This window comes from Excalfactoria chinensis, chromosome 16 (genome assembly GCF_039878825.1).
Source record: "Excalfactoria chinensis isolate bCotChi1 chromosome 16, bCotChi1.hap2, whole genome shotgun sequence".
NCBI classification, from domain to species: domain Eukaryota; kingdom Metazoa; phylum Chordata; class Aves; order Galliformes; family Phasianidae; genus Excalfactoria; species Excalfactoria chinensis.
In genome coordinates, this window is record NC_092840.1 from 11085992 (window position 1) to 11113985 (window position 27994).

Sequence of the window (27994 nt, forward strand, 5' to 3'; positions counted from 1 at the left end):
CCCAGCCCTGCACTTTGGGCAGCACAGCTTGAACTCCCAGGGAGGAATGGCTGCCTTAACAACAACTGTGCTGGCCCCAGACAAGGGGAGCGGGGGAGGGGGCACAGCACCTCAGTCAGGAGTAAACATTTACGTGCATTGACACAGATACTCTTCAAGTTCCTACGCCAGAGAAACCAGGACTTAAAATACCAGAGCATTCCCAAACAAGAGGTTAGTACACGGGAAAGGGAAATCTGTTTCTTTGTTTTTCTTTCTTTCTTTAGGATGCCTTAGAGACGCCCTGGGCTATTTTCCCTTAAAAAAATAATTCAAAAATAATTCAAAAAAAAAGAGAAAAAAAAGAAAGCATTTAAAAAAACAAAACAAAACAAAAACCACATCAGTAAACAGTTAATTAAGTGAACAACCTTCTTCACAAACCAGCTGACTGCAAAGACAGCATTGCTGCTAATAAATTAGAGGATGCGAGTGCAGCTCTTGCCCACAAGTCTCTATACAATGGGAAACCTCTTTTCAAACATCCACAGCTCTTGGCAGGCCTCAGATGGTCGCTGGGGGTTCCCTTTGCCCTCCAAGTACCTCCATCTCACTGATCCTGCATCTGCTGCTGCATCTTCTGCAGCATCTCTTGCATCCGCCGCAGCTGCACGAGACAGAGAAGAGACGATCAACCAGGAGCCCACGATGGTGGGAGGCAGGAGTGGGAAGCCCCAGGAGAGCCTCTGTGGGGCAGTCCTGGAGGAACATGTCAGATCCCAGCACTAAGAAGGCCCAGGCAGAAATGGTTCTCACCTCCTCATCCTTCATCTTGATCAGTTTCTCCGTCTCAGTGTCTGGTGTTGGGAGAGGCAGGATAGGAATGGGGCTTTCTATCCTGTTGTCCTGAGTCAGCTTGCTAGAGACAGAGGACAAAATGCAGTCAGTTATGGCTCAGGCCGGCTTTGCTGTCAGCACCTGATGGCTGTCACTCCCAAAGGCAGTCAGCCACATACACCGCCTGTGGGGCAATGCAGCAAAGACGTGTAGGATGCATTCAAGTGCAAAACAAGAGTACAGCCAACAAAGGTCCTCAAAATAGAAGTTCACGGGTAACTACCAGAGAAAACTCAGTCTGGGCTAACACTGAGGAATAACAAGTATACGGAAAAAAGGAAGATGACTTTGCAAAGTCGGAGGAGCCCTTTGCAGAAAAGCAGGAATTCAAATTAGCACTTTCGGGCTTCCACCACTTGGAGTCACTGTTTGCCCCTTACTGAACCAATTCCAGCTCTGGAGTTCGGTACATCCCCCTCCAACGTTTCTCTCAAGAAACCTTATCCCACTGGCAGAAATGGCCGCAGTGTTTTTCCAAGACTCCACTGCTAAGGGACCGTCTGCTGCGTGAGAAATAGCATCAAAATCTGAAGCATCTCTTTAGCTAAGCTACTGCTTTTTCATCACTCCGCTCTTTTAACAGATACATTGCCTGTCAAAATAGCAACTGTGACACTTCTCACAGACCTCTAGCATTTCAGATACCTATTTTGGGACTACTGGGCTATTAGGCTGGATGTATTTCAGCCAGTGATAGGGACAGCTCTACTCAAGAGCTTTTCTCTCCAGGCCTATTTGCCAAGATCCATGCAGGAATCATCGAGCAGGAACAAGGATTCTCAGCAACATCCCCGCTGTGGACTCAGGCTGTGGGAGACGAGCTTGGATTTGCTATTTTACATTCCAGTGCCATTTCCCATACAAACTCTGAGAGTAGCCCCAGCTCCACAGAGAGCAAGATACCTCCTAAGCAAAGCAGTAGGGACCCACCTGGTCATTTGCTGGATGCACTGAGCCCGGTAGTTCTCATAGTGGACATCACAAGTGACATCCTTCAGGTCATGCATGTGTGTTCGGATCAGCATATTCCGCAGCTTCACGAAGTCGCAGTGTGCCTGATTTTCCACTACAGAAGCAAGAACAGGTGAGCACTTGGACATCACAGCTCACCAGCTCCATTCAGACTGCTGTTACCACAGATGGCCAGGACCCAGGCAGCCCTGGGGACTCTGGGGGGAAGTGCTGCACTTGGTAGCTGTGTGCTTGATGTGACAATCTCCATTTACCTCTGCAAAGAACTGGGGGAAGCTTTGACAAACCTCAACTCTGCCAATTACCAGCACAATTACCAATTACCAGGTACAGCCCACTCCGGAGCCAGCAAGAGAGCAGAGCCAGCAGCTGGGCATCCCAAGCAGCTGGCACCATCCCACAAGCAAACATACAGAATTCTGGGATTGCAAGTTGCAAGACCATAGAGCAACATGCCTGCACAGGGCTGTCAGCAATAGCAGCAAAAGCCATTCCAAGGTTATTAGGGACTTCATGACATTTCTCCCTTTAGAAGAGGGAGCACAGTTAGAAACAAATGCATTACGTGGCACTGCGCTTACCTTCCACAATGCCCCATGGGTACAGCCGTCCACGGACTCGCTGGCCTTTAGCCTCCACCACTGTGTTGCTGCCAATGACAGCAAAAGGAGCACTCTCCTGGAAAGAGAGGTGACGCCGAGCTTGTGGCTGTCAGTGGATCCCTCCTCCAAGAGCCAAACTCAGGCAGAGAACACGAGGAGGAAGGGAAAGACAGTGACACCCACACATTAATGGGACACCAGCATCACTTCACAGGACTTTGGCACACAAAGGACAGCTCTGGATCCTCCCAGAGAACCAACATACCCAAGAGCCAGACTTCCCAGTTCCTCACTGAACTGGTTCCTTACCTTCAACTCTCTGTCTTGCTGCTTGAACTCCTCATCTTCATCAGAGTCGCATTCAGGAAACTGGTACACTTTAATGCCAAATTTGTCAATCTCTTCCCGGATCTGAGTCCATGCAAAACAAGAACAAAAGGATGCCCCACTGAACAATACAGAAATGATGGGTTTAATAACCATGGATTTGCTGTTGCTTACAGCAAATGGGGAAGAGATTTGATGCTTCCTGTAGAACTGGCCTCCCCGAAGACATGACTTCCATTCTCACAGGTCTGACATAGCACTGCTGCAATTCCATCTGCAGATACTACACACACACGCACACACAGACACACACTCACAAAAACTTCTACACTGTCTATCTATATTTACACATTTACTGTTCTCCTTTCTGAGCACATCCCTGCCACCACATCAGGTATATCCCTGTGGTAGAAGACCACCTCACCCTCTCTTTTAGCTTCCGGATCTCTGAGGGGATCAGGCAGTCAGCTTTGGCAATCAGGGGTACAATGTTAACCTTCTCATGAAGAGCCTTCATGAACTCGACATCCACGGGCCTCAGCCTGCAGCAGGGATGAGGAGGGACCAGGTTAGCAAGGACACAATAAGCAGCTCCCCCCTCCAGCCTCTTCTACTTCACCCACCACTCCCAAAAAGGGAAAAGGACAATACTGTCCCAAGTCTGGGGCAGCCCTCTGCTAGGGCTGCACTGTCAGGAAATCTCTCAGACTTCAGATGCCGAACTTTTCAAGCAGACAGAGGCTGAGCATTCCCCTTACAGACTAAATATTGCCCAGGTCACAGCCCTGGCCTCCCACCAGCTGTCCTCTATCGTAGGAAGTCAGCACGTCCCCTGCAGCTGTTCCGGACTAGGCTGGCACATAAGCCAGCAAGGCCTGGCAGGGATCAAAGGCAACTTAAAACTCTCTTTCCTACCCCTCAGTCAGGCTCAGGTAGATAGGAAGATACAAAACTGTGTATCATCATTTCTCCTGATTTCAGAACCAGACTGCAGACCTGAGGGAGATCAGCTCTGTCAGCTTATGGGCAATCTGTCCTGTCAGAGAGGAGAAAGGAGGCTATGTTCATCAAGGGGCAGCAGCTGGGTGGTTCTCCATCTGCACCAACAGCCAGACAGCAAATGACCAACTGAAGGGCAACCCAGGGGCACAAAGGTCTTCCCTCTAGCCTGAGTCACACCCCATCCCTGGAGCGGGGTCTCACCCATGTCCAAAGGGTGAGATGAAGTAGAGGCAGCAATGCACTCGGTTGTCCTGGATGTTCTTTCGGTTCAGGCCGCTCTCATCACGGAAGTACTGCTCAAACTGCTGGTCGATGTAGTCAGTGATGGGCTTCCAGCTGAGAAGGACAATTCAATCAAAACCAAACCATGTGTGTAACAGAATGCAGTCCCTAGGGTCTAAGATGTATCATCCCATTCCCACTGCCAGAGCCCCTTGCAGTGATGCATCCACAGTGTCATATTGACAGCAACATTACAAAACCATGACACACAGAAAACAGATGTGGTTCAAGTGGCAGCCTGCTCACCATTCGGTGTTATTAACAGCATCTCCAAAGCCTGGTGTGTCCACTATGGTCAGCTTCAGCTTGACACCCTTCTCCTCAATGTCCACCGTGTGCTTGACAATCTCCACTGTCTGGTTGATTCTCTCTTTGAACAGCAACACATGAGTTAAAGCCCTGCAGTAATGGTGGGGATCCCAACCCACACCCACAACAGGCTGGCTCCCCCCTCATCACTGAGCACAGGCAGTCACAGGGGTTTCAGAAAACCCTGATCATACTCTAAGGAGCCTCAGGGGAGGGGTGGTAAGGGAGGCTGGCAGCAGGCAGACCTATGACAAGACACAGAAGCTGTCATACTGCTTGTAGCCCAGCTGTTCCAAACATTTTGTCCAGTCACGTGGAAAGGGGAATCTCTACTGCACTCCAGCATCCAAGAACAAAAGAACTCGGCATCTCATCCCAAAGGGCTAGTGCTGTTCTGCAGCCTTGTCATGGCATTGAAGAACCCTGCGGACAAACCCTTTTTGCTCAAATACCAGTGCCTTGACAGCCAGCAAAGGAGACCACAGCAACAAAGGCCTGGGCTGTGATGCAGCCACGCCTGTAGCTGCTATTGAAGCAAGGAGCCAAAGTACTGGGCCCTAGGACAGGGTAGCCCTGTGGATACAAGGTCCCATTTACCCCCCTTTGTCCCCAACTTACCCTCTGCATTGAGGAGCTTTCTGTCTTTGTACAGATCTGTCAGGAACAGGCTATTCACGAGCGTGGATTTGCCCAGACCCGACTCTCCTAATTGACAAAGTGCAAAGGGAAGGAGGGAAAAGCAAGCAACGTGACCCACTAATTGACTTACAAATCAAACTCTGAGCAAGGCTTTGAATCCTGAGCCAGAGGAAGCGAGATATGAGCTGTCAAGAGCTGATTATGGCTATTACATTTTTCCAGCAGTGGGAGGACTTTTCTGCAAGATGTCTCAATCCTTGTAAAAATGTGCCCTTGCAGCTTTCTGCACCCTCCCTTCTCTTTTCTCCCTCAGTCCCCATCCAGCCCTACCATCACCACCCAAACCAACCCCACAGGAGGAGAAGCTACACTCAGCATCCCCACCACGGGCAGCCTCACCTGCAACCATCAGGGTGAAGTCGAAACCCTTCTTCACAGATTTCCGGTGGACCTGGTTTGGCAGAGTGGCAAAGCCCACGTACTGCTTCTCATGGTCCTGCAGGGCAGAGACGGACAGAAGCAGGTCAGGGTGTGCCACCACTCCTGCTCAAACAACAGGGAGTTGCATTCAGAAGAGCTGAAAAGCCCCGAGACAGAGCCAAGGGGTGGAGGAGAGGTGGGTCCCTGCGTTGGCAGTGGTGTGAGGCAGTGCACGCACATCCTCAAGACTCAGGGACCTCTCCCAAGTCGCAGCCACTTCTCAGGGAAGCGGTGGAGTCCCCATCCCTGGAGGTATTAAAGAAACAAGGAGATGTGGCACTTAAGGACATGATTTATTGGGCATGGTAGGGATGGGCTGTCAGTCGGACCTGATAATCCTCAAGGTCTTTTCCAATCTGAAGGATGCTGAGACTGTATGATTCATGCATCTCTCCCCACAGAGAGCTATGCAGCCCACACTGGACTCTGTGATTAGCACCCTGTGCTTGCGGAGTCCCGAGCTGTGGGCAGCCAAAGGCATGGTGGTTTGGCTTCTATTTGAGCAGGGAGGGGCTTCTCTCTTGCTGTGTCATGGCCACTCCTGGCTGAGTAAGAGGTAACCCTGAATAATCTCCAGTGTCACTTCTGAGGAGATGGAAGCTAACGAGGCACAGAAGTGGGGTGATACAAAACTACTGAGAACATTGGCAGGGAACCTTTGGGGAGAGTATTACATATGGTATTGCCAGAGGATGACTTCTTGTCCTGCGCTCCCCACTCTCTGACCACACAGAAGCTGCAGCCACCCCACAGACACAGCGTGCTCTGCACAAGGGCACCAAGGGCACACGAGGAGCAACACAGACCCTGGAAGACCCTTCCTTTCTTGAATATGTTTGAAGCCAGACCCACAGCCCAGAAAGGCCAGAAGGAATGGAGCAAACGAACTTAAATGTGGGACAAATAGAGAGTACCCAACGCTGCTGACAGGCTCAAGGGGTTGGCACTCCAGAGCAGCGAGCAGTGGTGAGACCCTGAGACGAGTGATGGCAGACACCTGGGAGACACTGCACAGCCACCCTAAAGCTCAGTGAAAGGCAAAGCATGAGCCGAGCAGGGCAGGGGGAGAAGCGTAACAAGAGCGAGGGGACCTTCTGCCCCAGCTCCCACCACCACCAGGGCTGTGCTCTGACTACCTTGCTGCCCAGCAAAACACAACCACAGCCACCACCAAAGCCCACAGGTAACAGCCCAACCTCCCAGTGCACGGACCAGCAGTGCTCAGCGGCACAAACACACCGCCTGTTTCCCCCTTATGCCTCTCACACAGCCAAGCTCTAGTTTGGGCACAGGGAACAGACCTGTGCTGATTTTTAACAGCCTTTAGAACGAAAACTGCCTGCTCTGTCCAGAGACTTTACATGTGAAACAGCACTGGGCACAGACCAATAACACCACAGCGGAGACCTGGGGTGTGTTGCTGTTCTTTTCTTTGTTTTTTCAGCTAGATGACTAAAGGCTGACAGCGGAGATCTCTGGTGCAACCCTGCTTACTTCATCCAGGTGTAACTGGCTGAACCTGATCTCTTGTTTCTGTTCAGCCCAACCAAGAGAGCATGGATATACTGTACCGCTGGTACTTCCCATGGCTGAGTAGAATCAGGATGCTGCATGAGAAATGCAAATCCCAGCTGGTGCAGAATGCTGCCCTTTTCCCATGGCTCAGGTGGCCATTTCCCCTGCAATAAGGCAGGGCAGCACTGAGCAGAAGGCCAAGTGGAGAGCTTCCCTCCCATGGCAGGAGGCAGCTGAAGCTGCAGGGGAAAAACCATCCCCAGCTCTGCCTCCCCCACCCAACCAATGACCATCACGTGCACAAAGCAAAGGGTGAGAAATGCAGGAGAAACAGTGCTGAGGGGTCAACTCCTTTAACAGCCCTTCACTGGGAAGGATCACCTTGGCCCCTGCACCACCACCAGCGCATCCCATGGTTCACACATCTCAGCTCTGAGACACACAGTGCACGCTCCCATCCCGGCCACTGCAAGGCATCTCAGCGTGCCAAAATAGCACATCAAGAGCCCCAGTAACCTCCTGAGCCCGCTGTCCGCCTTGCTCAAAGCCCTGCATCTTTGTTAGTACACAACATGGATGCTGGCTGCAGAGCCACCGTACACAGGATGGAGAGCACATGGAAGCACAGGGAGGGCTGGTGGATGAATGCAGGGGGCTGCCTGGGTTGCCGGCTTTCTGTCAGCACCCGGCTCAGGGAAGAGGGGAAGCGGAAGGCGCCCGGTTCCCTCCCAGGGTCCTTTCTCTGGCCTCGCACGGTCACCACATCCACATCTGCACACACCAGCACGGCCCTTCCCCGCAGAAGAGAGTGCCCTTCGCTTCCTTCTATTGCCAGCAGGCCGAGAAACTCACAGCCCCCATAGCTCCCGGGATGTGCCCCGTGTACATCTGCCTCCTCCGGCCCGCTGCTACGTACGGGAGGATCAGCAGGGCCGCTCGCCCACCAGTGTTTGCTGCAGAAAACGGGCTCGCAAAGCGCAGCCCGAACACAGCCCCGGCAGCCAGGCTGCTGTGGGCACCGCCGGTGCCCCGATTCGCCCAGGCAGGCGCACGCCATTCCGAGCAGGGGATCGCCGCACGAGATAACGGCACGGAAACATGGCATCCCCAGCTGTCCCCCCGGCCCGCTCTCAGGCTCTCCTCTCCCCTCCCTCCTTCGCCCCCGGCCATCTCGTCCTCACCGTCTTCCTTCCGCTCCTTCGCTCCTCACACGGCTCCTCTCGCACGGCTGCCGGCTGCTCGGGCACCATCCTCCCCCCGCCCGCGCGCCGCTATAAACGCATCCCCGTACCTTCAGCTTGGCCGGGTGGCTTCGCTGTGCCTGCGTCCGCGGGGAAAGCAGCCTCTCCACTAACCGCTCCTGGATAACGAGCGAATCCATAACCGCGGCTGGCGGCACAGGCAGCCGCTGCGGGCCAAGCGAAAGAACACCCAACCCATGTGTTTGTTCCCTCCCAGCCTTCGCTAAACCCACGCGGCAGCCCCTCCGCCCGCGGCCGCACACACACGCGGGGCGGCTCGGCTCGGCGAGCAGCGGCGATGTGTCCGCCTGCCGGCACTGCACGCACCGCCCGCGGCCCGCAGCTCGGCGCACGGCGGCTGCCTCGCCCTCCCCCGGCTCCGCTCCCCCCGGCGCACCGACTCATCCGGCCGCAGCGCTGCTCGGATATCCCGACGCGGCCCGGCCTGAGGTTCGCCGCGTGGAAAGCCGCTCCTTGCTGCTTCTGGCCGCGCGTGCAGAAGCGCAGGGGCTCCAGACGACCTTCGATATCAAGGTATACCCGCACATTTGATAAGCACGTGGATCCAGCAACGGCTCAGCACAGAGAAATGATGTAACCTTCAGGTCTGGGACTGGAACCTGCCATATCAGATCTACAGTTTGGCTCTTTGCAGCCGTAGAAGCTGCAAATGAATTTATCCGAAACAAACAAATGCTTATAACCTCGTAGAATGACACGGCTCCAGGAACTGGGCAGAACTATGCTGGCACACAGAATAAAGTCGCACAGGATGGCAACTCACACAACAGCTCTTCCCTGCTTTGCGGTGGAGCTGTTTTCAGGGAGCAGATAACGCTCCCAGCAGGCAGTGCTGTACTGCTCCCAGCTCAGCAGCAGGTCAGGCCACGCTCATGACACCTTTCGTCCCCTCTCAGATTCTCAATGTCTGGCTCTGCTTCCCTGCCCGGGCACTCCCCCACTGCAGCCTGCAGGCCATGCACGGCCGAGGAGCAGCAGAGATTCCCTGCTCTGTGCCAGGCACGAGGAGCGATGGTTTGGGGACAGCGCAGACACATCCAAACTCACTTGTGACAACGCAGAGGTGCCACACGACCTTCACACTGTAAACCACAATAGCTGCAACCAAACTCTTTCCAACCTCCGTGAGTTCTCATGCCTTGAAACACGCTTTCCTGAAGCCCACAGGCCACACGGCCACCAGCCACAGGCATCCGTCTGCCTGGGCACAGGGGGAACGCGGAGTCCTCACGAGCCCAGCGCACCCAACAGGAGCATTCTTCTGCGGTGGGATCATGGATGAAGTCAACACTGGTTCGGTTGAGGGAAAACCACACGGCCCCAGGAACCGTGCTGACAGTGCAGACAGGAACAAGGAGCTGCTGTGTCCCACAGCACACACGGCTCTCAGGACTGACAGCCAGGGAGGAACTCCAGCCAGGACACCAAGCCTGGGGATGCAAAAAGCACACTGGGAAAAGGAACCCAGAAGGGAAGCTGTTGGCTACTGAGGGCCTTCAAAACGCTCAAGGAGGGCTGTCTGCTCTGACTCAGCCTCCTCCACCTTTCTGAGAGATGAGCCAAGGGAAGAACATGTTTGTGTCACACCGATATGCTGCAGGGCACACCCACAGCCACGGGCTCAGGTTGGTCCATGCACAAACCTCCCAAAGACAGCCAAGCCAAGGCTTGTTTTGCCCCTTCTGATAACCCCCACCTCCCCACGCAGGCAGAGCTCAGCAGGGAATCTACAGCAAAACTAAGTGCTTTCTTTTGGCTTCTAGAAGCCAGCTTGGCAGCTGCACCTGAGAGAGAGCCCCTCTGGGCAGGAGATGTAGCACTAGGGAAGAGCTGTAGCTGGGCACCAACAGCAGTGTCCTACATTCTCCTTTGTTACAGGGGATTTCTAGCCTGCAGGGCTGCAGATGGGCTCTGAGGAGAGGAGGGAAAATACATTACTTCATAGCATCAGACATCAACTCACAGAAGGCAACATTCACCACCAGGCAGCACAGAAATGCTCTTGGAGAGCAGCACGTTGGCAGGAACAAAGAGCAAGGAGTTGTGCTCCGCCAGCAGCACTGAGCTATGGCTGACACAGGGCTGTGCTGTCACACCACAGCACGGCTGGGAGCAGAACAGCAGCTGCAGGAAAACACGCAGCACTCAGCCCAGGGGAGGCAATGGCAGCGATGGGCGGCACAGCACAGAGCTGTGGGTGCAGGCAGCTGCGAACGTGACAAATGAGGAGCAGAAACAACGCGATGATGGGCGAGGAGAGAACAGCACAGATCAGAGATGGGGCGGGGAGAGGAAATTCTGTCCTTGGCTAAATATATATGTATGGTGCTGGCTGGGCTCCAGCCACAGCGACAGAGCCCTGCACTCTGCGCAGGGAGGCCTGCTCTCTGCACGGCTTTCCCAATGAGACGGCTTAGCACTGCTGTGCTCAGGCTCTGCTCTCAGTGAGCAGCCATGATTGCATCAGGGAACAGATACCTTCAGCCCATGAAGCCTGCACAAAGGACTGGAGAAGCTCTGTGCACCCACACCTCCACAAGGTCAGCACGGCCACGTCGTGACATTTATGCTTCTTCCATTGAAGCAAAGCTATCTGCAGAATTCTCCCCAGAAGGAAAATTCAGCTCTGTCTGCTTTCTACCATGACAGGACAGGAAGTCCCAGAAAAGCTGTTTGTTCATGGCAGGAGGACGCTCCCCACTTCAATCACTGAGATGGAGGCAGGGAGCCGCAGGTTCCACCCCTGCAGGCAGGGCTGGGTCCAGTTGTGATCCTGCTGCCTCCTCTCGTGCCCCTGTCCCACTGTGCACAAAGTCAGTGCTGGCTGTGGGCAGGTAAATCTCACAGGGGTTGTGAGGTTCAGACTGCTGCTCCGCCACCTGCACGGCAGCACTCACCCTCAGGCTCCTGCTCACCTTACACAACAGAAAATGCCTTGCTGATCTAACCTCTAATGATTAAACCTTGAACTTGCAAGCAAAACTCTAGGTACGTGGTCACTGGGAGCATCAGAGCCCTGACATTCTGGCACGGCTTCATCATTTCATGCTGAGGAAGACATGGGCCAGCAATGCAAAAGTCCCAACACATGAGCTTAATTTCCTGCACACAGTGACATGAGCACAATCAGCACAGCAACCAAATCTTTCTTTTCCAACCTCACAAGTCAAGCTTTGCTTTTCACTCAAGGACTGCAACTGTTTTGTCACGTAATCCTTCCAGAAATCCATCAAATTGCATTTTAAAGGTATTTGTGCTCCTGCGTCCACCTGAATTGCTCCAAGCTTCCCAGGAGGCACCGTGTGACTGCCCAGATACCTCCACTTCCAGCTCTGAAACAGGACCATGGTCCAGCAATTCCCACTTGTTTAAACTTCTGACTCCCTCTGGAGCAAGTTCACAGCTTCTGTCACACCCAGCACCTCTGATCACTCAGGATCATCTGAAATACAACTAATTGGACAGAGGTGGAGGAGGAGCAGCCGCTTACAGGCAGAGCTCCCTGCTGCTGTACACGTTCCTGGCAGGGAGAAATCAGCCTGCAGAAGGTGGCTCCCATGGAAGCTGCCTGGGGTCACCACCACCAGCTGCCCCTGCCCAGGGCCAGCTCAATATCAGTGTTTGGATCAGGATTGCAATTCTGCCACACATAGGGTCACAGGTACCAGCACCTTCCATTGCAAACACACTGAAGACCTCAATGAAGGACAGGGGGACAAAGTTGGCCCATTCAGATGGGAGGAGGAATGAGGCAGCACAGAAGGGCTGCAGCACTCCTGCGACACTGCGGCTGTGTTTCTTTCCTTCTGCTTCCACCAAATCTCTTGCACGAATCAGGCTCACATAGATTCCCTCCCTCTCATCTGAAAGCCACGGCTGGGAAAAGCAGAGGCAGTGCTGGGCCCTGCCTGCCCCAGGGCAACCAGAACAGGAACACCTGGGAGAAAAACAGGTACATCTCGTCCCATGGCCCAGGAATGGCTGGGCTGGGAGTCCTTAGAGAGAGAGAGAATGGAAACTACTGGTGACATCCTCAGAAATGGAAGGGCGCTGCTTCTCCAGCTCTCAAGTCCTCCATCCAAATGCCAAAAGCATCAGCAGTTTTGAAAGCTTGCGATGCACATTTACATGAACAGCAAAAATGTCCTACAGAAGGTCCACTTCAGAGTTACAGGTAGTGGTCCCAATCCTGCTATCCTTACTCACCGAGTAGTCCCACTGAAATAGATACGACTACTCATGTGAGTAAGGGATGCAGGATCAGGCCTGTCTACCAAAAAGGCTGAATCCTGAGCCAGAGAGGACATCACGGCCTGCAAACATCAGCAGACACCCACCAGCACGGCTGGTCTGAGGGCACGGCTGGGGAAGGCAGTGTGAGCACACTGAGCAGGGGCCCTGCTGAGCAAGCAGTGGGCAAAACGAAGGGACTCAGGCAGGGATGCTCCTGGTTCATCCACAGTACATCCATCTCATGAATGCTCCCAGCTCCGCAAGGAGATGTTTTAATCACGCTGACCTCCCAGAAGGCTCCCAAAATGATACAGGGAGAAAACAAGCCGACTGCCTTGGGACAGCTCCCAACTTCTGCCTGAGTCTCCCAGCTACAATTATCGTAACTTTAGGAGTAGCTGATGCTCACAAGAGAGGAGAATGAGCCCGCTCTTAGTTACCAAATCATTTTTAATTCCGTTAATTAAAGGAAAAAAGGCAGCGCTCAAAAGTAAACTCCAATCTTTGAAGGCATCCAGCAAGATGAACAGCAGCCCCAGGCCCTGAGAGCCGTAACCCTCCAAGCAGGGTCTCCTGCAGCCCTCAGACCCCCAGGCTCTCCCACCCTCCCTCTGCTGACCCGCACGGTCTCATCTGGCCCCCCAAGACCCCAGACGGGACTGCCGGCACCGCCTGACCAGCCTGCACAAACTCAGCCTGGCTCAGGCTGGGCCCTGCCGCAGGGTAACATCTTTCTTTGCAGATGGATAATTAGATTCCCTTTCCATTTCCTTTTCCTCCTGATGGTTTCTCTGCCTGGCAATCCCCCGCAGCCCTGCACAATCCAGCAGCATTAGTCAGAGGGAAATTCTGCTCCCTTTCTTCCCTGGTTGTTTCTCTCAGTTCAATATAAACAGCAGAGTGAACTGCACAACAGTCTGAGTATTTCATAGCAGAAGCATTTGTCCTTTTCAGCCTGGCAAACACGGCTTTCCTCCCACACCTGCACCCTGCTCCTTCTCCCTGAGTGACACAGGAAATGAGCATGATTAAAATAAATGTGATGGCGTTGGCAATTGGAAGCAATAAGCTAATCAACAGGAAGACACAATCAGCGATGCTACGGCTGCAGCACAGCTCGTTTATGAGCAGCAGCACAAACTGTTCTGTCGGGGCAGGGCTGGGAGAAGCACATCTGTCTGTCCGCAGGGGAGGAGGTGCTCCCAGAGAACCATCAAAGCACATTTGTCCTGCAGGAAACAAAACCCCAGGAAGAGAAAGAACAACCACGAAATCTGGGTAACCCAACACTGGGTTCTCTTCCAGAGCTCCCTGATGAAGCACACATACGTAACACCCAGAGGCCCTCAGACCCAGAGGACGTGAGTCCTTTGGCCCTGCCATCAAGCAGCTGCTCTCTGAGAAGCAGTTCTGGTCCCAGAGCCCCTGATGTTTGCTATACAGCCTCAGGGCCTGCAGGGATGCACGGGATGCATCTCTACCTGACAGAAGACAAGAGAGCTGTCCTGCTGCCATTTACTGCTCTCCACTGATCCCCTCTCACCAGCGATGTACAGGCGGAGCTTTGCAGACATGATCTGTCAGTTCTGGCCCCACGCACTCTGCAGCACACCATGTTCTCTATGGGCAATGTCCTGAGCCCATGTGGAACCCCGCAGGTCTCACAGCCCTCTGGTGCACACCACAGAACTTCCAGCTGCTCTGCATCACGCCTGGGGAAGCGGGAGATGCTGTCCAATGCTTTCCTCTCCCCTTCTCCCCCATCTCCTTGCTTCGGCAAACACTGAGCCTGGTTACACCTCTGCTGCACAAATTGCTGCTTGCCCTGCAGCCTGACCAGATGATTTACATTATGTTAAATGCTGTGATGATGGGAGAAAACCTCGGGTCACTGAAAATCTCAATCAAACTGCACTGTCTGTCAAGGGGAATTTAAACAACGTTTCTCTCAGCCTTAAAAGTAGCAGTCAGGAACTGCTGAGTGTTGCTTTTCCTCATCAGAGATGCCGACCAGAATGAAAAAGATACAAACAGCGAGGCTGAATTTGCAGCAAAACAGAGCAAAAGACCTCCTTGGATCAGCTGGATACCTGAGAACTGCCCGTGTCTTTCCATAACACAGGTGCACCTTCACCTCCTTCCCAGGATGATGTCCCTATGGACTATGTACCAAGATGACAGATGCTAGCAGGCTCTGATGGCCACGTGGTACCGAAGTGACCCTGCCTGAGGCTGCTCCAGGAAGCAGCACAGCTCGCCTGGCATGGAGCAGGGCTCAGCCCTCACACTGCTCTGTGCAGAACTGCAGCACTGAGGCTCCTACCAACCACTAAGATGACGCCATCTGTTTCCATTTACGTGCTGGCTCACAGGAGCAGCTGCAAAGGGCTCCACAGAGACACTGCTCTCCTGAGTGGACAGGGACTGAACTCTGTTTCCCAGAGTAACGTAGTACTTCCCCTCTGTGCACAGCTGGAAGGCACAGCAGCACCCACAGCTTGGTTTTGCTTAGGCTCTGATGCAAACATCCACAGGCCACAGCCCTGCAGAAACAGAACTGCTCCCAGCAGCCACACAACTGCACTGAATTAGCCCCTGCTCTGCATGGCACCGCAGCAGAGGAGGCACTGACTGAGCCATACCCACATCTCTTGGTCTGTCCTCTACAAAAAGAATCTGCTGATGATGAACCAAGATCCCCAAATTAACAGCTACCAAAGCCTCTTTCTTTCTGTATCAGGGTCCCACAGAGTTCATGCTGGGCAAATCAGTCTTTATCTGGACTCCTTTTTCATGTATTCATTTCTCCGTACACTTGGTGTAAATGGGCATCCACCCCAAAAAGGGGCAAAACAGCAGCATGCAGCAAAGGAATGTCCAGGCTGCTCCTGTAAACAGCATCAGTAGGAGGGAAGGGATCAAAATGGGACACTGTGTGGGGAGGGCTAAGGGCAGTATTGGCACTGCCTGGCCCTCAGACTGCAGGACTCTGCCTCATCCTTTCTACCTGATGTAGGAGGGAAAGTTCTCTTGCTCAATTTAATGCTCTGAAATAGATTGCTTAATTCTTGGCAAAAACTGGGTTCAGCAACTACCCTTTTTCCTGTGGTTGCTGCTTCCTCTCTGGGCACACACAGTGTTCTCCAGAGCCAGAAGAGACCTCATGCTCCTCCCAGCCTGCCCTCCCAAGCCCTGCAGCTGCCTTTCCTCTGGATGGGCAACCATGGCAGAGCACATGCCAAACTCTCCTTTCTCTCCCACCTAAGTCCTCCTTGTCTTGCTTAGTGGCAACAAAACTGTTCCTGGAGAACGGTGCTCTTTGGCCAGAAGGGACAACATAACACAACATGGCATAACCACCACATGGCAGCAGGAGCACCCTGGGATACTGCACTGGTAGCCACAAGTTGGATAAAACTGACATAGAATCAAAATTGCTGAGCATCCAACACAGCGTCACAGAGGGGATTCTTCCCAGCGTGATCCTGTCTTGCTGCTTCAGCCCATTGCCAGCTCCTCAGCCCACCCTCAATCTCACACCCCAGCCACCACCAGCACTGTGCTGCAGGGCTGGCTCTCAGTGCTTTGGCAGCAGCTCCTGAGGACACGGATCTGCTGAGCGCTGTGCAGTGCAGCACCAGCACCACAGCCAGAGATGGGACAGCAGCTGGAGAAAGGAGCCCAGCAGCCAGCCCTGCGTGCATCTGCAACAGCTGGGAAAGATGGCTGCTCTTCAAAGCGTATCCTTCATTAGTGTGACTAGCGCAGCAGCCCAAGCAATGGAGTTTCCCTCACTTCTCCAACTTATCATCTGCTGTTAATCAAGCCCACTCAGCCTGCTCTGCCAAACTGCAAGAATTAGCTCCCTTGAAGTCCCAGGTAGAGCATCGTTGTCACCTTGGTCTGCTCCAGCCCTATCCCAGCGCTCCTGGTGCCGCTCCTGGACACCGCACGTTGCAGGGGACGCACACAGCCTCACGTCGCAGCCCCGGGCCACACGGGCAGCCCGGCTGTGAGCGCAGGACTGCGGTACCGGAGTGCCTCCCGCAGCCACCGGGCAGGGCTGTGCTCGGGCACGCACGACTTGTGCGCGGACCTCCCATGGTGAAGACAGAGCTGGAGCCCCGGCAGGCAGCGGGCTGCTGCTCAGCACTGAGCCGGGGGGGCGGCTGGGCACGGGGCGCCGCATTAGCGCGGAGCTGACAAACCTCCCGCAGGCGGCAGGGCCCGCTACAAAGGCTCCTTTGTTCCCGACACACGAGCCCATTTCATGCTGCCGCCTGGACACATTAGCGTTATTGTACCCCTCGGACACCGGCGAGTGGCACAGCTCGGGGCTCAATGGCTCCTTTGGGGGGGGCAGGCAGGAGGCGCAGATGGCCGCGCACTGCCGAGGGCCGGAGCCCCACCGAGCAGCGAACGCCGGCACGGCAGGTCCTCCATCAACAGCGTGTCCTCGTCAGGGCTCCGACGGCACAGAGCTCTTCTCACAGAGCTGGCAAAGCTGCTCTGTCATGCAGCCAGCCACACTTCCCCACCTCTGCGCTGCAGTGCTGTGCGCACAGCCAGGGATGCTGAGCAGAGGGGAGAGAAAGGCGACATTTTAACACAAAATCCTTCCTTGCTGACGTACTTACAGACTATTGCATCACATACAGGTGGGAAGCAACGAGAACAGCAGAGCTGCTGCTAAGCTCCTCCCATGGAAGTCAGAGAAATGAAACCGGACCCAAGAAGATATCAGACACGACAAAGTCATTTGGCTGTGAACGCTGTGGCTGTCAGACACACGCAGCACAGCAATACTCAATGTTGGAAAGAACTCAGAAGCAACAAGGTGGAAAATCTGCATTTGCAAAACTGTGCTTCCCTGTGAGGCAACCCAAGAGAAAAGGAAGCAGCATCCAAGAGGAGGATGTAGGGCAGGAGCAGCAGATGTGAATGAACATCTACACACTGCAGAGAAAAATAAGACGGTTCATGAAGCTTTCACGCTCACAAAGTCTCATATCCCTCGTTAGCAATCCCACACACACCCTGCACTGCTGCTACATGAAGGACAACTCCAGTAACACCATCACTTGTTTACCAAGAGAACAATTCCGCTATTGACCAACACCTGCCCATGACAGTGACCACAGGAGGAGCAGGGAGACGTTCAAATGACACTGGCCATTCAAACCAGGCAGCGGGACGCCTGGCACTGGCCGGAGCCTCTGAGCAGCTGCTGTGGAGTGGCCCTACCAGCTCAAACAGAAAAGCTTTCACTGACATTAATGAGGGCTGCTGAAAATAACGCCATCACACAGCTAAGAGATGGCACACAGCCTTGCTGCATGAGGACCAGCAGGCCAAATAGAGCAGGAGGAGGAACCCAAGCTCCATCCAGTTGGTCTGGCTTTTATTGAAACTCCCATGAAGTGAAATAGCATGAGCCGATGTGGAGGGGTGGGCCAGGCAACACTTATCTGAGTGGCAAGAGGACACACTCTTGCTCCCCAAAAGCATCTTGCCCACAGGATTAATGCTTCAGAGGATCCCAAACAGATCAGTGTGACGGTACTGAGGTGCACATACAAAACATACCTCCAGCTTTCACACCTCTGCAGGCCTGATCTGAGCTCCTGAAGTATCAGCCCCAGGGTTTCTGACAGCCTGGAGCAGACGCAGAGTATTCAGCTGCTCCATGGACCTGGAGTCCTTCCCAAGCATGTGCCAGGATTAACTGCCCAGAAGAAGCACCAAGTCCTGCTAAATAACTGTCTGTTCTAATTCCTCATAAATACACACTTTGCCAAGGGTTCCTTTCAAGAGGAGAGTTCTTGAAAGTAAGCAGACAAACAGCAAAGTATTAAACTCAGGAGCAAGGCATGAGCAGCTTCCCTTCTGCATGCTCCAGCTGAGAGAGCCAGAGCTAAGGGAGCCAGGCATGGCACAGCAGCCATCAATGCAGGGATGCACATGCAGCCTCTGGGAGAGAAGAGATGCTCTCAGACAGCATCCCCCCCCTATACAGATGTGTGCACACACTTGCTTATCTCAATCCTGTGCCATCACAGCAGCAGGACTTTGCTACAAGCCATTCCCCAGGAATCAGGACAAATACCAGCAACCTGAGGCTGTGATGCTCCTTCCATTGCTGCCTGACCAGCTCCTCTGAGCAGCTCAGAGACTCTACTGCATCCCTAAGAGCCATAAACATCCCCGATGTTTTTTACGGCAGGCCTTGGGTAAAGGGAAATTACTGTTGGTCCAGATGGGCATTTCCAATTCTATATTCACAGCACTTCACACCACCGAACACCTAATGCAGAGACTCAGGAGAGCTTTAAAATACACAGAGCCAACAGGACAACATGGGCAGGGCAGGCTGACAGCAGATGCTCAGCTCTGTGACTCAGGTTTCACCCGGATATGCAACTTATGTAGTACCTCATTTATTTTAGAAGTGGATGGAAGAGACTTCACGTGTGTGTGTCACAGCAGAAACGAGCTGAGCACAGCGGGCAGGGTTCGAACAGTCCCCATGCTGACAGAACAGCCAGGAGATATGACAAATTGCTGAAAGCGAAGCCATTTGTCTGGGAAGTGATCTTAAAAATAACGGCAATGCAAACTAAAGCAACAAAAAGCCTGTTCTTCTTCATGTGCTCACACAGCGCAGGGGTCTGCAAGGCAGAACGGAACAGCCACAGGAGCGCAGATGACAGCTGTATCCGTGGGATGTATCACAGCCTCACAGAAAGCAGAAGGAAGACGTCAAGCCCTTGAAGCCTCTTTTCCCATAAGCCGAGAGGATCTTTTCTTCCTCTCCTTCGTTTCTGCACCAAGAATGTCCAGAGGTCAGCGGGCTGAGCTGGCTCCCCGTGGCCTGGCTCCAGCAGCCAGCACTCGCACTCCTGTGATTTATTTGCCGACTGCATTCCCGGCTCCTGGGCCAGAAGTCATTCCAGGGGAACGGCACCAGTTGCCCGGGGTGGGTCAGGCAGAAGCAGGCCATCCCAGCGCCCCGCACACACCCTGGACACTCTTGATAACGAGCTTCAAAACAAACAGGGCACTCCCAAAGTTCCCAGGAAGAGCAAAGATCTGAGCCAAACAAAGCTGGCAAGCAAAGGAGCTCAGCTCTCCTGCTCTGAACAGACACACGGCACAGCACTGCGGACAGGGATGGGCCAGCCACCAGCAGTTAACCTCAGGGTGAGAGCTCCAGCACAGGCTCTTCTGCCGTCAGCTAACGCAGCTGTGCGAGCAGCAGCCCAAAAAGTGTGAGAGCAGCCGGAGTTAAACCCTAATCGAGGGCTTCCCACCTCTGACTGACTCCAGCTCACACCTCACACAGTGAGTGTGAAGCACAGCACGAGATCCCCAGCACATCATGCTCACCCCATGCCTCCCTCAGCCTGTGCTGCCACGGCACAGCACCTGAGGGCTGCCCGGCTGCATCCAGCAGTGCCTGCCATCTCGAGCGTCCCTGAACTACAGCTACATCTTTTCTTCCAGAAACGAGCTCCAGATTTCTCTTTACAAAAAAAGCAAACCAAAACCAAAAACATTTTTTTTGGACTCCGGGAGTAGACAGTTGTACTAAAGCTAAACAGTTCACCTCCCCCTCTTGGCATTACAGCCTTGCAGATGCTCGTACAGGGTTTCACTTCCTCTTCAGCTCCTCTTGGCCAACACCGAGCCAAGCTTTGCTGCAGCCCTGGGCATGCTCTGCTCCACAGATAGGGGCTGGGAGCCCAGGGAAGCCCTGCAGCCTAGAGCTAAGTGTTAGCAAATTGCTACATTTTAATTAACACAATGGAAATGAAGAGAGGGGAATCACGAGTGCTAATCCAGTCAGCCCCTCAAGACAGGGAGGACTCTTGAGTTGGGAGCCACAGAAGATCACCTTTGCTTTCCACAGTCCAGCCACTCTGGGCAGCACTGCAGACACAAATCCTTCCTCCCAGCACTCAGCACCACCTACCAGCACTCGTTTTAAACAGAATTTATGGGATGACAAGTCGGGGATGAACAGCAGCACACATGCTGATGACAAGCACATGTTCTGGGATCTGATCCCAGCTCTTCTGATGCACCACACACAAATCCAGCTTCCGAACATTGCTGTGGGAACACAGTGACTGCAAACTTCTTCACAGCTCCAGGAACGATTGTATGGGACAAAAGGAATGCATAACAGCAGACAAACATTCCTCCTGGGCTTCCAGGCTGACCGCACTGCAGACACACACACACGGACAGGCAAAATCCAGCCCATATGGAATTATTCCAGCATGCTATGAAACAACTTGCATAAGCTTCGGAGAACTCCAAAGTCATACAGCGCATCTGTCAGAGATGCCATCCCTTTCATTCTTGAGAACTGGAGGATTATTCTGTGAGATTTCACTGCCCAAGGAAATCTCTGTCTGGGGCAGGAAGGGTCAAAGACCGCAGTTGGTCAGGCAGGGAGCTGTGAAGGTAAGCAAGGAAGGCTCCCTTCGCTTCATGCACATCTATCCAGAAAAAAAACATAGCCCAGGAATCACTTGAACTGGAAGAGAAATGAGAGGAACCCTCTTGGCTGAGTCAGCAGCTATCCCAGCACAAAGTGCTCGAGGCATCAAAGATGGAGCAGAGCTCTCCAGGCTTGGATTCAGCACACACTGCTGTCTGGAGTTACAGCAGCTACCACTGCAGCCGCGGGGTGACCCAAAGCTGCTGGGAGAGCCCCTGGGTTGAACATTTATAACTCATTTAGCAAAGCTCCAAAGAGCACAGCAGGGACCCAACCGGGTGCAGCACAGCGAGCAGCCAGCTGGCTGAACACAGCCCCAGCACGCCCACCGTGCGGGTATTTAATGACCAGCAACTTAGACCCAAACTGAGGGTGCTCCAGAAGACCCTGAACACAAAACCTGCCTCTCTGCTCTGAGGGTGTGACAGGACTGTCATGACACCTTACATCAATTTCCTGCCAAGCAGAGAACAGTATCCACGTGCAGCTAGTATCATTTCTGAGAGCATTAGGAGCTTGTAAGAGACTCCCAGACTCTGGAGGCTGAAAGTATCCAAGGAATGGGTTTCTCCTCATCTAGATGGCAACAACGCTTTCGCCTCTTGCAGTTACCAGCTGCCTTGCATAACGTCCCAGCGTGCTGCAACCCAGCAGCTGAGCAACAGCATCACAAGTGACTCTTGAGGTTAGAGGACGGTTGGTGCTAACATCAGGGCACAGCACTGCCACACTTCCATTGGCTAATGAGCCCAGAAGGGCTCTGCACAGTTCACACAAGAACAGCCAGATTTCAGACTGGCATGTAAGCAGCTCGTGGAAATTCAAGGGATAAAAATCCCCGTGCAGGGACACCTCCTTTCCATCAGCTGCACACTGAGCAGACTGAACCTCTCCCCGGCCCCGCGCTGACAACCATTTTACCCATTTGGAGCACAAATAATGGCAGAGCAGGAGGCAGGCTGTGCCCAGCTCCCAGCAGTTCCGTGTTGCTATGTAGCCATGTGCTGACCTGCTGTTATGGCCCTTTCCAAGGAGCCAAGCAGGAAAAAAAAAAGGAAAAATATTTAAAAGAAGCCAAAGCGCCCAGGATGGAGCAAAGCTCCCCAGCACAGAACAAGTCCTCGGTGAGGCACAGGGCCACCCGCAGCAGGGCTGTTCAGACGGGGCACGGCAGGAAGCCATGCAGGGCCGAACCCCAGGACCTGCTGCTGTCCCACCCAGCTCCAGACACACGGTGCTGAGCACAGAGCCCCTGCCCAGTCTGGAGGGCAAGGAACCAGCACCGCCTATTGAATATGGAACCAACACCGCCTATTGAATATGGAACCAGCACCGCCTACTGAATATGGAACCAGCACCGCCTATTGAATATGGAACCAACACTGCCTATTGAACTTGGAACCAACGCTGCCTGTTGAACTTGGAACCAACGCTGCCTCTGAATCTGGCTTTAAAAAAAATAAATAAAAAATGAATAAGACAGTCAAGGCTTTATACAGAGAAGTAAAAGCTTCCACCCCAATGCTATGTCTGGCCAAGATACACTGGGACAACAGAAAAACAAGCAGAGATGTGCTGTGCTGCTTTAAGTGCTTCCAGTATCCACCTCTTAGAGCCTGTGACTAACGCATGGCTCCCCTTCTGGCAGGCATAACTCAGGAGCCAGGATGTAAGACTGAGGCTGGAAAACACGTCGGTTGGAAGAGACTTCAACAGAGAGTCAGAGTGAAGCAGCCTCACCCAGTGCAATCCACAGCTGTACTGAAACGTCCCCCTCGCCAGCTGCAAACAGAAAGCCTTGCTTTCTGCTAGCAAAAACACCCTCACCACAGCCCACTCCATTTCAACGGCTACAGATTGTGTCAGACTCGTGCACAGATCCCTGTTGCCCCTCCCAGTGACTCAAAGAGTCACGACTATAAAATCACAGCATTAACCCTGAGAAAAAGTGCACGCTGCCTTCCAGGTCCCATGCAGTTCTGTGCAAGCACAGGCACAAGCAAGCAGAACCTTCCCCAGGCCACGAGAGCAGCTCTTTTAAGGGAAACGGATGGAAGATAAAAATGCTGCAGACATCCAACGTGGGTGGGAGTCCTCCATGCTGCTCCAGCACAGACTTGGTCGCAATTCCACACAGAGCAGGAGCCGCCCAGCAGGCTGCCGTACATCGGAACCCATCACTCACACAGCACTTCTCATCATCTGCTTCACAGAACTCAGCTATCAGTTCTCACCACATACACACCTACACAGAACTCAAGGGTGACATTAAGGTCATCCTTCCTGAGCTCAGGACACGGGAATCGCCGCTCCTCCTCCTCTGCTCTTTGTCACAACCCCCTGCCCTCACTGGAGCACTGCAGGATGCACCGCACCGCACCCAGGTACCTCTGCAGCATGCAGAGCAGCTCGCACAGTTCTTGTAAGCCCCTCTGGGTCCTCACCTTAAAAGGACAAGGCTGTGGCTCCGAATGGGCTAAGGGGGAAGTAGGGGATTTCCACCTGCCAAAGCTATCTGACAAGGCAGGACTGGGTTGAAGGTTGGCCTGAAACTGATGCTCTATTTTCACATGGATGCCATTTTAGATGGGAGACATCTTTGCTTTTGTAATATCTCCTGAACCACAAACAACTGAAACCTCTGAGTTTCGTTGCTGTTTTTCCCTAAGCAATAATAAAAGCCATAGATTTTGAATACGTAAAACCCCAGATCTCAAAAGCAGACAAAAATGCAACAAACTCAGGAGTTCTTACACTGACACCATTTTTTCAGCCATCCAACCATTTGCACAGCATCCTCCTCAAACACGGGACCCCCGTCTGCATCTTTAACTGAGAAGCAGAGTGCTCCAAAATAGGCTCAAGCAGAAAAAAGGACCGAGCTGAGCACAAGAGGCACAGCTCCGTAATTCCAGACCCACTACAAGAACTGGATCCACCAGGTCGCTTCTGCTCCCACACCCAAACAACTCTGCGACTCGATGGGGTGGAGAGCTCAACTTGGGAAGGTGCTCCCATCCTGCTGACCTGACAAGGAACAAAGACTTCAAAGAGCAGTAGAGACACGGGTCTGAGCGAGCAGGAGCCAGTTCCAGCGCCGTGACAAGGTCACACCCCAAACAAACACACACCAACAACACAACGTAGGAGGTGTGTTCTGCAGGAGTGTGCCAGGAGACTCCAGTCTGACAACGTACTTAGAAGGTTTCACCTGTTCTCTCACAGCAACAAATGGGCTTTGGCAGCGCCCATCAGCAACAAATTGCTCCATTTCCGTACTTCCATTTCCAGCAGGCCATTCCCTGTCCCCCAGTACCCGCTGTTAGCGGCTGCTCACCTCCCTCCCGTGCCCCACCAGGAGAATCCCCCAGAAGTGCTCCAGTTGAATTCCTAGGAGAGAAACCAACCGAAGCAGTGCTGAGCTGAGGAGCTCGGCCTTACCGAGCAACTTGATGGACATCTTTGGAACAGAAACTGGTTTTCCTGGTCCAGGGTCCTAAACCACAACCCTTCCCCTTGGAAAGGCGGATGGAGAGCAGTACTGAAACCCCACTGAGTTCAGTGGCAGCTGAGCTGGGTGTCAAACCAGAGCTGATGTCAGAAGCAGAGAGCGTGGGAAAATTGGGGATCAGGGAGACGGAGAATCTCCTGCTGTTTTCCCTTCATAAAATCCAGCATTTGGGAGTCAGACCCAGAAATCAGAGCCCCGGCCCCAGCCAGCACGTCAGCCACAACCACGGAGGGAAGATGCACACAGGTCCTCTGACAGCACACTGTTCCTTTATTTGTACTCAGCAAGTCACCAACGTTATCAGGATGTCACCGAAAGCTTTGCTACTCACACACAATTTATTGTTCTGCCCTTGCTTAGCTCTTATAGAATATTTTATTTTATTTTTTATTGCTCCTGGCAAGAATTGCAGCTTCAGTAAACCTTTAAATCGGTACCTGCTGCCAGCTGCATGTGGGTTGGCACCAGGCAGCACAGAAAGAAAAGCCCTGCTCTCGAACAAGGATATCATTTGTGCTGCTGTCCATTCGTTCACGTTTCAGCGCGTTGCTTTGTGTTCACAGCTTGGTTTCCCTCCACCATCCGCAAGGAAAGCAGCCGGCACAGACACAGCCCGGCTGCCTTTGCCTTACAAGAGCTGCTCTGTGCTCAGCACCTCAGTGCGGGCACACGCACGGGACACACCTGAGGAGCACACACATGGGAGCACACACATGGGAGCACACACATGGGAGCACACACATGGGAGCACACACATGGGAGCACAACCTGAGGAGAGGCCGCTCCGGCCCCGGCAGAACTCGGCTGCTGCGCACACAGCGGGTCAGGGCTGTCAGCAGATGCGACAAAGGCCTGCAGGAATTCCCACAGCCCCCAGAACAAAGTACTCCATCTTCCTCGCTTCTCACCCTGGGGAGCAGCAGAAAGGAGCTGCACCTCCTGCTTTGCTCTTTGTTTGGAAGCGAACAAGCTAAAGAGCCGCACGGTGTTTTGGATCACAGAGCTCCCTTTTGGATCACAGCTTACACTGACTTCTTTCCCTGCAATTTCAGGACACAGGCTGGCTTATTCCTGCCCAGAAATACAACAAGAATTGGAATTAAAGCAATACACTGACAGCCAACCACCCAACGGTAGCAAAAAGCGCAGCAGCTTAGGAAAGAACGCAGCCGAAAAGCCTCCATCGTCCTATTGCCACTAGATGTACTTTGTTCTCTCACTGCAGTCAGCAGCTCCCAACCAGACACAGTTCCTTCCCGGTGCCTGCGCTGTGGGGACGCACCACTCCCCGCTGCCGCACAATGAGTTTGCAGCTGCTCGTTAAGGCTGCGCGGTGCCGCCGCCCGGCTCGGGAAGGCGATCGCTCGGCGAGGAAGCGGACCCCGGAGCGGGCACGAGCCGGGAGGGGCGGGGGCTCCTCCGTGCCGCACCTCCAACCCCACCCGCGGGACCGGGGACGGCGGGCCGCCTACAGCGCGGAGACGGACCGCACGGCGCTCCGCCGCTTCACCGTAACGCAGATGCCGTCTCCGCAGAGGAAATCATCCTCCCGTAAAACACACCGAACGCCTCCGAACGCAGAACGGAGAGCCAGAAAACCTGCCGATGTCACCCGATTGCATCACCCCACGTCGCAGCGCTCGGGCCAGCGCGGCGCAGCTCCGCTGCGGGCGGCAGCCGATGCTGAAGCGCCTCCCGCAGCCCCCGGGCCGCCTCCCTCCGCCCGGCCGCCTTCCTCCGCCCGGCACACCCGAAGCGCCGGGATGGGAAAGGAAGCAGCCGAAGCGCGGGGAGACGGAGCGAGCGCGACGTTCGTTTCCCGGATGCGCGCGGCCGGCGGCGCTCACCTACCTGCTTCTCCTCTGCGGGGCGGCGGGAGCGGGATGCGCGCGGCGGGAGTCGGCAGAGGGGAGAGAAAAAGAGAACGAGGCGTGAGGAGCGCGGCGGGCCGCAGGGCGGACATACCGCAGGGCGGACGTACCGCAGGGCGGACACGGAGCGGGGCGGTCGTACCGCGCGGCCCCGGCCGCGGCCTCACCTGCGCCGAGCGCCTTGCTCTTGTAGCGCGTGCCGGTGCTCATGGTGCCGGCCCTGCCCGGCCGGTCGCGCGTCGCCCGCCGACGGCAGCGCGGGGAGCGCACGGGGACCGCCCGGGGACCGCCTCGGCGCCGCCCCGCCCGCCCGCCAATCCCGCCGCGCGCCCCGCCCCGCCCGCAGCGCGGCACGGCCCGGCCTGCACGGGGAGCGGCGGCGGGACTCAGGTGCGGCCGGGGAAGCGCCGTAAATGCAGCATCCGAGGGAGGAAGGACGGAACGCGCTGCCGCGCTGAGCGGCCCGAAACGCCGGGGAGGGACCGAATCGCACCGCAAACGCTCCGCGAAGCGGGAACGGGCTCCGCTGCCGGTGAGCCGTTCTGAGAGCCACGCTGAGTTATTCTAGGCAGAGCTGCCGAATAACGGCACGGGGCAGGACGGAGCTCCGGCGGACTGAGAACGCTCCCAAAGAGCCGCGAGCCCACGGCTCACGAGCTGCCCGGGAACCCCAGCCGAACTCCGCGCGCTGCGAGGTGCGGAGCGGCTCCGCTCCCCCCGAGCCCGCAGGGACGGAACGCTTCTTCCCCCGCCGGGTCGGTCCGCACGCACCGAGCGCACCGCGGGAGCTGCCGGGCCAGCCGGGCCTGCACGAGTGCAGGGACCAAAAGTGACGCCGATGCCAACTTCTCCAGCCCTTGCGGTCATCGCGGCGTTTCTCATCTTTCCCTCCACCTGCTCATTGAAAACATCCCCCGCACCCAAACAAGGAGACGCTTCCAAAACCAGCAGCTGGCAGTCCCAGGCTCGTAAGATTCCAAAGCCCATTAACTTGCCCCCAGATTGCTCTTAGCCATCGATTCACAGCATCGCAGACGGTATTTCATCAGTTGTCAGCACACTCCCTTGCTTTTATAGACCAGACAGCCACAGACCATCAAACTCCACACCGCAATTAAAGGCGCCAGTGACCCCATTGGCAATTTAGAAGCTGCATTAGTCTGCATTAGGGGGAAAACCTAACTTTATGCAAAAAAATGACACGCTTTTAGAAGCCGGCTTCCCCACCACACTGGTTCCTTCTGCAACATGGGCCGTTCATGTTACCTTGGCTCAGAAAGCAACCTGGAGCACAACAGAACACCTGGGTTTTGGGTCAGGGTGCGGCTGCTCTTCCACACGCACAAAGGCAAAGCATCGCTCTGAGAAGGCTGCAAAACACACTGCAGAATTCTGGCAGGAGCACAAAGGAGCATATAAGGGCACACGTAAAGGCACATATAAGGGCACACATAAGGGCACACGTAAAGGCACACATAAAGGCACGCAGCCCACGTGTAATGGGATGGCTGCAGTTCCAGCTCTCACCTCGGCTCTCTTGGCAGACATGTTTAACATCCAAATCTGCATAAAACCTGAAGTGGCTCTGCAACTGAAATCTGTCACCT

The 27994-nt window shown here is 54.3% G+C and overlaps 1 protein-coding gene across 8 annotated transcripts; it reads right to left on the bottom strand.

Moving 5' to 3' along the window:
• Nucleotides 1–333: 333 nt before the first annotated feature.
• SEPTIN5 (septin 5) lies at nt 334–27950 on the bottom strand. Of its 8 annotated transcripts, none has more exons than XM_072350796.1 (11): nt 27915–27950; nt 5409–5505; nt 4989–5075; nt 4308–4431; nt 3981–4115; nt 3202–3319; nt 2760–2861; nt 2430–2526; nt 1807–1942; nt 796–898; nt 334–646 (listed from the first exon to the last, which is right to left on the bottom strand). In XM_072350796.1, the coding sequence occupies exons 1-11, from the start codon at nt 27942–27944 to the stop codon at nt 590–592; spliced, it is 1086 nt and encodes a 361-aa protein (XP_072206897.1). In that variant the 5' UTR covers nt 27945–27950; the 3' UTR covers nt 334–589. The 8 variants fall into 8 exon arrangements, with proteins under 8 accessions (XP_072206897.1, XP_072206896.1, XP_072206898.1 ...); XM_072350795.1 differs by lacking the exon at nt 27915–27950 and adding an exon at nt 26544–26680; XM_072350797.1 differs by lacking the exon at nt 27915–27950 and adding an exon at nt 26368–26543.
• Between the last annotated feature and the right edge of the window lie 44 nt (nt 27951–27994).

Excerpts from the sequence above, each read along its gene's own strand:
- SEPTIN5 (XM_072350792.1), bottom strand. The coding sequence starts at position 8,385 with ATGGATTCGCTCGTTATCCAGGAGCGGTTAGTGGAGAGGCTGCTTTCC. Across the intron at positions 4,432-4,988 it reads AAAGCTCCTCAATGCAGAGG|AGAGAATCAACCAGACAGTG; the intron begins GTAAGTTGGGGA and ends TGCTGTTCAAAG. Across the intron at positions 4,116-4,307 it reads GCTGTTAATAACACCGAATG|CTGGAAGCCCATCACTGACT; the intron begins GTGAGCAGGCTG and ends TGTCCTTCTCAG.